Source organism: Lathyrus oleraceus, chromosome 5, assembly GCF_024323335.1.
Source record: "Lathyrus oleraceus cultivar Zhongwan6 chromosome 5, CAAS_Psat_ZW6_1.0, whole genome shotgun sequence".
Taxonomy (NCBI): domain Eukaryota; kingdom Viridiplantae; phylum Streptophyta; class Magnoliopsida; order Fabales; family Fabaceae; genus Lathyrus; species Lathyrus oleraceus.
Window position 1 is genome coordinate 203,342,128 of NC_066583.1, and position 11,937 is coordinate 203,354,064.

The following is an 11,937-nucleotide window of genomic DNA, read 5'->3' on the forward strand; positions in this document are numbered from 1 at the left end:
TCTATCAAAGTACCCGATTGTGCCACGGTTTACCATCATCAAAAAGGGGGAGTATGTGAGGGCAAAGATCCATTGTCTTTATTTTAATGATGTCAAACCTTTTTAGTTACTCATAATGTGTGCTTTGGACGGTGTCATCATATCATAGAATGCATTCATCATCCAACATGCTCAAAGTATAAGTGAAATGAGTCCATGCATATAGGAGCATTTCATAGATGTGAATAATGCACTTGATCATCATTGGTACCTTAGGTTCATAAGAAAATGGTTTGAATTGACCAAAATATCAAAAACTCATTTTTGACAGTTTAAGAATTTTGAGTTGACTCATGTCTTGGAGCGTAACTCTCGGGTCTAAATAGGTCAAGTCAATGAGTCAACTCATGACTTGGAGCAGTAGAACTGTGAGTCGACTCATGACTTGGAGCGTAACTCTCGGGTCTAAATAGGTCAAGTCAATGAGTCAACTCATGACTTGGAGCAGTAGAACTGTGAGTCGACTCATGACTTGGAGCGTAACTCTCGGGTCTGAACAGGTCGAGTCATGAGTCCACTCAACTCTGGAAAAACCTGTTTGAGTTGACTCATTGGCTGTTTCATTTGAACCATGTTGTCATGGGTCTGAACAGGTCGAGTCATGAGTCAACTCAACTCTGGAAAAACCCTGTTTGAGTCGACTCAACTGTGTGAACAAGTCGACTAGTCGCTGTTGGCACTCAATTTTCTGTTGTGCATTTTTGCAAAATTATTTTGTTATGTCTGTTACTTTGTCCATGTATCATATAAATATTCTAGAGTCTCCTATTCAACAAAAAACAAGAAAAGTGAAAGATATACACCAAAGTGCTCTTCATCTTCATTCTTCATTGCATTTCTCAATAATCACACATAACAATCTTTATTGAGCATTGTGCATTGTTATGGTGATAACGTCCAAATAGGATTGTGTAATCTTAGTTTGGTTGAGGCTTTGTGTGGGTTTTTCTTTAATAAAACCATTGGGGTTTTGTCCTCCAAGAATTAGGGGTTTTTGCACTAACATTTGCTTCACAGATTCAACCGAGTGAAAAGTTTGAAGAACAGTGGATTCGGTCAAACAAGTAACGGTAACCAGAGGATTGTGAAGAAAGCTTAGGGTTCAAGCGACTCGTGTTCGAAATCAAATGAGCTGAAGTTTTGGAGAACGTGGAATTCTTGCAATAAGGTAGTTGTAACCGGAGGTTTGTTCGAAGGGCTTGAAGGACTTGGTTCAACTCGAATCAAGGGGAGAGAACCGAATAGGATCTGCAACAATACTAGGGGTTGATTGGTGGTGATCATTTGTTCTCTTGTATTGACTTTGCAACGTGTTAATAAAAACATCTCAATTCTAGATTTAGAATTGAGGGTAGATGTACCCTAAGCAAGGACGATAGGGGAATTGCCTCAACAAATCTGGTCTTGTTATCTCTATCTCTTAATTCTTTAAATTCTGCATTAATTACGTTTTATGTGAAATTAATAGTAAAATCAATATTGCTTGATTGTTGTGCATAATAACTGTTCGATAAATTGGTGCAATCACTTTGATTGAACTGAGTAAAATTTTGCACATTCAATTTGAGTGAAATTGAAACTTGGTGTGGAGTGCTCACCAAGTGTTCGATAAAATTAATCTCACACAAATCTAGTAATATTTTACTTGCTCTCTTATTATTTTAACGCATTATTAGAGGTAACGATATCAAGGATTGTAGTAGTTAATCGATTGATTTAGATAGTGGTTGGTTATCTCCATCATAGTTATTCCATTCGGTTTCACGCATATCTGATCTTCCCATTTACGGATTGTTTAGAGAATTATAATCTAGGGTGCTTCCGCAACCGTTGAAAACAATTTTAAAAAGCACTAAATTTCAAAAACTGATCTATTCAATCCCCCTTCTAAATCGGTACTATTGTCTAACACTTATTCTACTCTATAGGCCGCATAATCGAGCTCATAGGTTTTATCAAATCTTACTCTTTTACTTCATCGAAGTTCTATTTCTACTTCATTGTTTCTTTCGGAGCTTTTTATCACAGGAATGTGATTCGATTTAGTGCCCCCGCTATTTCTCAATTTGAAAGGAATTTTGTCTTTATAGAATTCAACATCATTAGATTATATGATCACTTTATCATTTATGCCATAACACTTATATGCCTTATTATTTGTTGCAACCCCAACGAATATACATTCATAGGCACTACTAACGAGTTTAACTAGCTTTGAATTCAGAATTCTGACATAAGCCAGACAACCTCAAGTTCTAAATTAAGACCATTTTGGTTCTCCTTTGTTAAATATCTCATAAGGAGAGATTTTATTTTTATACTTGGGAACCATATTCAGTACATAGAAAACCATCAATAAAATTTCCCCTACCAATGAGATGTAGCACCAAAATTCAACACAGTATCAATGACTAGTTCAATAAGAGTTCTATTGTTTCTTTCTGGTTTTCCATTCATTTCATGAGAATATAGTGTTTTGGTTTCATGTACGATTCCATGTTTATAAAATTCATTAAATAAACTAGACTCATACTCAGTTCTCTATCATTACAAAACCTTTTAGTTTTCTTACTAAATTGATTTTCAATTTCGTTTATAAAAGTCTTAATCATATCAATTTCATTGACAAAAATATCATTCTTAGTGATGGTATAAAAATCTACCCCAATAAACTAACTAAATATTTCCTTATTCATAAAGAAAAAAGACACATAAACAGTATTCTTTATAATCTCAAGAGTATGCAAGACATCCTTTAATATTAAAGTCTTTTCGAAGGTGGACTTCAGCTCCACTTCTCTAATACAGATAATATTAGTGGTGTGAGCAACAACAACACTTTCTTATTTTCAGTACTCGCGTATATTTTAAACATTGTATGATCATAGCAAACATGACTAGAAGCGTTGGTGTCTATCCATTAACCATCAGATCCATCAACCATGTTGATTTTAATAATCATAGCAATAAATTGTTCATCAGTCAGTTTAACCTGTGCACTAGAGTCAGCAGTAGGTTTAGGTTTGCTCTTACATCTCGTAGCGATGTGACCTGGTTTTCCATAGTTGAAGCAAGTGAAAATAGGAGTGTCATTTATTTTAGGTGGTGTGTTGGGATTCAAGTGTGAGTGGTTAAATCTCACGTTGACTAGAAATAGAATAAATGTTGGATTTATAAGAGAAAGGATTCATACCCATAATGTCTTAAGGTTTAGGATGGATATGTGGTGTCAAGGTCTCTTAGATCATGAATGTTTAGCCCGTTGACACTTGGGGAGCTCCTCTGACTCCCCGACAACTGGAATCGTAGCCATGGTTAGGCTCAATGGGGGAGCGGAACTGGATCCTAGTGTGGACCGTGGCTAGTGATGTGGGTGACTCACACTTGTGGGAAAGATTATTGAGATTCAAGTGTGAGCGATTAAGTCCCACATTTACTAGAAATGAAGAAAATGTTGGATTTATAAAAGAAAGGACGCATACCCCTAATGTCTTCAGGTTTTTGGTGGATATGTTGTGTCAATGTCTCTTGGATCTTGAACGTTAGCCCATTGACACTTTTGGGGCTCCCCAGACTCCCCAACAAGTAGTATCAGAGTCTGGTTAAACTCTGTGGAGGAGCAGAAGTAGATCCTAGTATGGATCAAGACTAGTGGTGTGGGTGACTCACACTTGTGGGGGGAAATTATGGGATTCAAGTGTGAGTGGTTAAGTCCCACATTGACTAGAAATGGAGGAAATGCTGGATTTATAAGAGAAATGACTCATATCCCTAAATCCTTAAGATTTTTGGTGGATATGTGGTGTTAAGGTCTCTTAGATCCTAAACGTTTAGCCCAATAACACTTTTGGCGTTCTTCTGACTCCCTAACAAGTGGTATCAGAGTCATGGTTAGATTCGGTGGAGGAGCGAAAGTGAAACCTGGTGTGGATCAAGGCTAGTGATATGGGTGACTCACACTTATAGGGGAGATTGTTGAGATTCAAGTGTGAGTGGTTAAGTCCCACATTGAGTATAAATGGAAGAAATATGGAGTTTATGAGAGAAAGCCCCATACCCCTAATGCTTTAAGATTTTGGATGGATATATGGTGTCGAGGTCTCTTGGATCCTGAATGTTTAACCCGTTGGCACTTTTGGCGCTCCCCGAACTCTCCAACATGATGGATGCTACCTAAAATTTTGAGCAATTGGGGCCCTATAAGAGTTCTCATTATTAATTTGACTCACAACATTGCGATTTGGATTCTTTAGTGGTTTGCTAAATTGCTTCAGAACCGCACCGAACTTCTTTTTGTTGTTTGAAACAACCAAGACTTTTTCATTTTGGTCTTGTATCTAAGATTCTTCTTTAGTTCAAAGGAGAATAATCATACTCTCAATTTAAAAAAATTATAGTGTCGTGAAACAAATTTTTGAAAATTTTCAAACTATAGGGTAGATTGTCTAACAGAAATTTGAAATTGCTCATATAAAGCCATACTTTAGTGATGATCTCGGGAGAAATATTTTGTAGTTCATGACATTGAGCTTTCACGGACATTTCATATAACATTTCATACTTCAAGTAGCGACTAAGAAAATACTTTGTTCCAACTTCTTCGGTATGATACTTCTTTTTCAGAACTTCAAAAACTTGTTTTACAGTATGGCAACTAATATAATAATTATACAAATCATCTGAGAGTTCATGAAGAATGTGACTTTTTTATAGAGATAATCATTATTTTTCTATAAAACATTCTTTTTTTTAATATGTGCACCAGATTCAGAATCATCAAATTAATTATTCCATCTGAGTCAACAGATTTCTTACTGTTAGTTTGTTTCGTTGATCCATTAAAAGCAACAGGAATGTCTTCGGTCAAAACATTGGCAATCATTTTTAAGGTCAAGAAAAAACACATTTTTTTGTTGATATTGTTTGAAGTAACTTCCCTCGGTATTTAATAATTTGTTAGAGACGATAGCCACAAAGTACCAATAATTTCTTCGATAGTCATGATAGTTTGGAAAAGTCTTAAAGTTATTGTTGTTTACGGTCTTGAAAAAATTGTCACCGAAGAAATTATAGGATTGAGTCGTAGACTAGTTTGCTCTATTTAAGATGTTTTACGACACTATTCAAAATTGTACAAAGTAGTCAATCAAGATTAGTCTTAATAATTTCTCAAATAATGAAAAATTCAAATAATTCACCACGAGAACTCAATAATAATTGTTTGACCACTCAAAATAATTTCCAATCGAGGAGAAATTCAAATAATTATTTTTTTAAAAATCAATAATAGTCATTTGGTCGATCAAAATAAATTTTTAAACAATAAAAAATTCAAATAATTCTCCTAAAAGAATCCAAAAAAAATAGTTAGTAATTTATCAACTCAAACAAAGAAATTCGAATGATTCTCTTGAAAAGAATTTAAGAAAATTCAAGAAAGAGTAAGTTAGCGATTTGACAATTTAAAAAACGCACAATACTAAAAGTAAAGAAGGAAGAATTCAAAAAAATGATGTATTTTAAAATGAAACATGTGTATTCTTGAAATAAATTAATTTAAGTATCTAATCTAAGCAACATCAAAACTAAATAATTTTTTCAATTAACATACACATTTATCTTTTCTAACAATATAGAAATTAAAAGAATTTTTTCAAATTCATCTCCATTATAAAATATTGACATGTTTCCAACAATAATTCATGTCCACGTGTAACCAACATAGAGAGTCATGACATTATAAACGGTCGTGTTTTATCATAATCATAAACGGTTAGCACTTCCATGGAGTACAGATTTCATGCAAAAAAAAATACACAGATATGTTGATGAAAACTTTGAAACCATAAATAGTTCTTCTGTGAAATCAATATCGATCATGACTTTGTATGATATTTGGTGAAAGACAAGGGCTTTTAAAGGCAAAGTGAAAAGAAAAGAGAAGAAAAGAGGATCGCCACCACCCATCTTACATGGGAGTTTATTTTTCTTATTAAGATACCCCAACCTGAGTAAACTCAAAATAAATCAAGAAAAAACTTTGGAGGGATTTTAAAATCTCCAAATTCTCACTCTTGTAATATGCAAAAGAAAATTTAGTCAAAAGTCTTTCTTTTCCCTCCTCTCCTCTCCTCTCCATAAACAGTCTTCTAAATTAAGTGAATTTTTTCTCACTTTCTCCCCCACCCTACACCCATCCATCAAAGTCTTCCCCCCTATTTTCCTTCTAACTCCCAAACAAAACATCACATTCAACTCACTTTTGTATTCAGATTCTGGGCAGGCCAGTTTCCTTTCGCTTCCCGGGTGACTAGTAATTTTGCTTCCATACATCTATGAAACCCGTTCCAGTATACCAGCATAAAAATGCAATTCTGAATCTCCAGAATTTGCTTGTTACAACAAAGGATGTGTCAACTGCAGTATACCACACATTTAATGTTAATGATTAGCATAGTACATCATTCCTGATGGCTGAAGTGGCCGGAAACTTGGAGGGACTGGAACATGTATTGGTACTGGTTGTGGTTGTTGCTGTGTTATTTGCATTGTATGGTTCCTATAACCTGGTACTGGTTGTTGCTGTGTTGTTTGCATTCTATGATTTGTAAAAGTTGGTACCGGCTGTTGTTGTGTTGTTTGCATTGTATGATTTGTAAAGGTTGGTACTGGCTGTTGTTGTGTTATTTGCATTGTCTGATTCGTAAAAGGAGGTGGGGGTGGTGCTGGCTGTAATGGTGGTATGCTACCATAACCATATGGAGAGATGACCCCTCCCGTTGACTGCACATATTGCTGGGGTGATGGATTACTATATAAGTGATATTGACCTTGCAACGACGGGGCTGTATTGTGCATAGTTGGTTGAGTTACCAAAACTGAAGGATATGAATGGTTTGGTACGGCATTCAGCTGTTGTGCTGGCATAAAGACATGAGCATCTGAATTTGGCATTGATATCATAGAATTTGATGTGGACTCTGACGTTAGACGAGCACTCTTTGCCTCTTCTGCGACAAATGTTGAGAGAACAGAACTCATGATCAATTGAGATGATGATGAAGCTGTAAGTTTATCTGCAACCTCGGCAGCAATTGCTGCAGCTGACTTTTTTGTTGCTGCCTCTGATTGTGAAGCTGCATCAGTGCCTGAAGTTCTTTTAAATGATGCATTCTGTGAAGAATCTTCATTATCAAGTCGCTTCTGCATGTTGCTAGCCTCTTCTATTTGTGCTTGTGCGACCTAAAGATCAATAAGCAGATAAGTTTAAATTTGCCAGCAATTTTATAAGCCAAATCATATCCGAGTTTTATTAATGAAAGTACACACAAGTAATAAATGTCACTAGGTGGAAAACTCGAACTCATTTACTTTGAATTTGTATTATAGACCAAAACTGCCTTTCTTTATAAATACAGCTAATTACACTGACCTCCTGGGTTCATGAAACCCAAGCAAATACCTTCTCAAGGATATTACACTGACTTTCTATATTTAAATTTTCATCTGGCAAAACATACCCTCTTATTTATATTTGTTGAGACAATTAATTAGTACCAGAAAAGAAAAAAAGGACTACAAGGGAGGTATTTGTTTAGGAAGTTAGGTTCATAAAGTTTAAAGAAGGTAGGATCAGGTATAATTTCTTCTATTAATGTTTTACAACATAAGAGTCTGAACTGCAGTGAGTTCTTCATATGCCAAATTAGAACTTCTTAGATATGTACATAAAAGATATGCCACTAGATAAGTAATTAAATGGTAAGAAACCCAAATAAATGATTGATGCACATTACATTCTAATAGGGACAAGAAACCAGTAAAAATATAACAGCCTTCTGATGAAAATAATCATTAATGAATAGTAGTATATTTTACCTGCATCTGTGTACGAACATTCTCCAGTTCCGATTCCTAATACAATTACCACAAACAGTAGAAAGAAGATATGCAGTCAGGAAAAACCAAAAACATATATCTGTTGCAAATGCAAACACCAACTCATTGAGCTCAAGGGCCTAAAGACATACCTGCTCGAGCAAAGCTTCTTTTAACTCAGATACTAGGGCTACTCTACTTGCTTCAACTATTTTAAGTTTCTCTATGCAATGTTTCAATAGATTTTGTTGCTCTTCTAGATCCTTCATCAAAGTTTTCCGCTTAGGATCCTTAGCTGAAAAAGAAAGCAATATTAGAATTGTAACTTTCAAGATCCAGGTGTTACTTTTGTTGAGGTGTATGCTTACCAATGGTACATGCAACATCAACATCTTTCTCTATCTTCCTCACACGCTGAACAGCAGACTTGCAATTACTCATCTCTGCGTCTTCATTGGCTTGTTCGCTGAGCACCAAATGAAATGCAGACACTATTTTTTCTGTCGTTCCCCCTATGGACAATTTCTGGCACCATACAAAATCATGGAAGTAAGAAGTGAAATGAACATAACAAACCACTTTTAAGGATATAATCATCTAGCACCAATTCAATGATTAGTAAAAAAAATGAGGAGAAGCAGAGTGGAACTTAGTCTCACCGATTTGATAGAACGAGAATCCCTTTTCAAAATCTTTACAGAATCCCTTTTCATAACTCTTACAGAACGTGGTCTCTTTTTTCCGAATTCCAATGGCGGAGGAGCGCCCTCTCCAAGCATTAGATCCTTGAGGTTTTGTACTCGAGACCCAAAAACATTCCTTCCCTCCCACACTTCAAACTAAAATTAGGTAAGAACCAAAATAAATCAATATTTTTTCAAATCATATGATCAGCATTTATAGTCATATCTAATGTTTTAGCCCATGTATGAATCAATATATCTGCGCAATTTCATATTCTTTCCCACCCCACTTTCCCGTTTATTGGAATTTGGCACAGACAGATGCATTCACTTGAGGCTTTTGAATACTTACAAACACTATGAAAGAGGCTTACCAATCTAGATACTTCACGCTTTCCTCTATCATCGTTTGTCGCAATAACATCTTTAAGTGCTGCAGGAAGAACCTTCCAAAACTCAATCACAAATTCATTTCCATTACGCTTGCTGTTCTGCATGATGTCATTTGCAAGATACAAAAGGGGAATTCTGTGAACCACATCTGATTTGTCAAACTGTTTTTTCCATGTTGAAACAACTTGTTCAGCATTGCTCCGGTTAAATATACACCAATGTGATAAAGCTATATCAAAAGTTAACGATAACACCCAACTTCGCATCAACAAGTAATAAACACAACAAAAATAAAAAGCCCCTTTCATTACATAGTTTATCAGCTACACAGATTTTAAGAAATATATAACCACATATTCAAATTCACCTAAACAATGCAAAGAATTAACAAAGCAAGCACTATAATTCGGCAACTAAGAAAAGAACAACTATACGAAAATTGCTAGATCCTAAAATACCCAAAATCAAAAATAAATCAAAGAGGAGAAAATATAAAAAAGGATACTTTCAATGCACTGCTGAGAGCGACTTAGCTTGGAGAGCTTATCCGCAAGTATCAGCTCCTTGAAATCTCTATTCATGTTCAACTCTTTCGCTTCAACGAAGATTATAAAACCGAAACCCTAGAATCCTGTGAAGCCAATTTATGGAAAACGAAAAAGGAACGGTTCAATTTTCCGAATATAAACCCTAGAACAGATTTGGGAGGGGAAAGAGGTTCAATAGATAAATCGATATTTGAAGAGAGGGGGAAAATTTTAGTTACAAATTGAGTTGCATATAAGAAAGGAAGAATTTTGAGAAGACACAGTACGGTACACCCCTAATAACAATTTTTTGGGTTCCTAAATTTTTTTTAAGTAAACTAAGTCTTTCAATGGTTAAAATTGAATAAATTTGATTCTAGTGGATCTGTGTCCAACTTTTTAAAAGTATTTTAGTTTTTTAGGTTTTTGGTGGATTTGAAATATAAAATTATTTCTCAGTTTTGAATTTAAAAATAGTGAAAATTTGATCAAATTAAATAAATATAGATTATGATGGAATAGAGAAAAGTATTTTCATTTCAATAGAAAACTATTGTAAGGATTGAAAAAAATTGAAAACAATTCAATTTTAATAGATTCGTTTCGATATATTTTGAATAAAAATGAGAGTATAAATTAGTAAAATATTGTAAAAAAAAATATGTCATTCTAGTCTCTACACAATTCATACCAAAAAACATGTTAGCAACATTTGTTAGATTGCATGCCCTTAATAGAGAATTGCTCTCTAACTCTCACCACGGTGGTGGAAAAAAAAAACTAAAAAATTATTTCTAGTGGAGATATACTTTATTTATAAGTTTTTGAGCATAAATGAATGAGTCGTCTTTATTTTGTTAAAATTTAATTGATATATGTATATACATATCATAAAGATGGGTTTGGAGATGCATTTCCATAAACACCATTAATTCAAAATTCAGTGGATGTTACGGAGATGCATCTCCGGACACATTTTATAAATTAGTCTACGTCAGACTCTTCCCTCTTCCTCCTTCATTTTCTGAATACTCACTCAAAAAACTTCATTTGAACTTTTTTGCTGCAAACAATTTCCAAACCCTAATTGAGCAAGTTTCATCAAGTTCACTTACTTCATTTTATTTCATTTGTTGCAAAGTTACTCGCTTCATTCAAGATTCTCAATCACAACTCTATTTTTGTGAGTTTATCATTTTGTTCTTTTTTTTGTTTTGAATTATGTTTTAGGTAAACATATGTTGTTTAAGCTTCTTTAGATAGTAGTATAATTGAAATAGGTAACTTATATAAACATGTGTTGTCATTTGATTAGAGGTTAGGGCAGTAATGGGATTTCTGTCATTGCTGAAAATTGCGAGTTCATCCGGAGGTGCATCTCCACATTATAGATGAACTATTTTCGGAGATGTAACTCAGAATTTGTGTTTGGCTGCATTTTGGTTGAATTTTTTATGTGACTTTCTGGTTTTGTTACAATGGTAATATCTGAAAATAACCCGGACAGAATTAGGCTCGGTCATATGTCCTAACACGCGTCTGTACGACATGAGAGGGCTATCAACAGGGTTATGAGGCCACGAGTCAATGATATATCGTTTAATGGCTCACAAGGTCGAGGTTTACAACCATCTAGTTCTACTTCTCGTAGTAGTCTGTCTCAGGCATCTACTTCATTGAGCCATGTATCCCTAACTGATGAAGCACCTGAAGCCCAGGAGGAATCCGTTATTGATGCTCTTGTAGATCCCATTTGACACCTCCTTACTTCATTTGTATGGAGACCATGTTGCTAGACATGTATGAGAATGAGGGGTATATTTATTTACCTTTGCATTACATTTGTTTCAAACTAATTTAATTGCGACTAATGGTGAAACTTTTTTTATAAGAGTGTCCATGTTTAAAATCTGTAAACCACGGAAGAAAGATATTGGATTTGGAATAGTCTGACGTTGAATGGTTCAAGAATGTTATCTACTACTATGGCCTTGTCAGTTTATATGTTGTTGCGTACATTATCATAAACTATGGCATGCATACGGTATTTGCAGAGATATGGCATTCAGAGATGTCAAGTTTCCACCTTTCTATTTGTGAGATGACTATTAACATGGATGGCGTCTCATGCCTCCTACATTTTCCCATCATGGAAAAAATACTAGATCACGAAAGGCTTGGTCGAGAGGAAGCCAACGAGATGATGGTTACATATTTGGGATTTGACCCAAATGAGGTAGCTGACATCAAAGGTGCTTGTGCTAGATTTAAATTTTTTGAAGAACTCTATAAAGACCACTTGCAGATAGATGTGGATATCGACGGTGATGATATGTAGGTTGAGTACCACTAAAAATGTGCATTGAGGTGTTACCTCTTGTTCTTGGTTGGCACCTCCATGTTTGTGGACAAAAGTA

The 11,937-nt window shown here is 34.9% G+C and overlaps 1 protein-coding gene across 1 annotated transcript; it reads right to left on the minus strand.

Annotated features, from left to right (window-relative positions):
• Positions 1-5,875: 5,875 nt before the first annotated feature.
• Positions 5,876-9,864, minus strand: LOC127082852 (uncharacterized). Its single transcript, XM_051023087.1, has 7 exons — positions 9,499-9,864; positions 8,975-9,222; positions 8,577-8,756; positions 8,286-8,442; positions 8,070-8,212; positions 7,918-7,953; positions 5,876-7,281 (listed from the first exon to the last, which is right to left on the minus strand). The coding sequence occupies exons 1-7, from the start codon at positions 9,572-9,574 to the stop codon at positions 6,481-6,483; spliced, it is 1,641 nt and encodes a 546-aa protein (XP_050879044.1). The 5' UTR covers positions 9,575-9,864; the 3' UTR covers positions 5,876-6,480.
• Between the last annotated feature and the right edge of the window lie 2,073 nt (positions 9,865-11,937).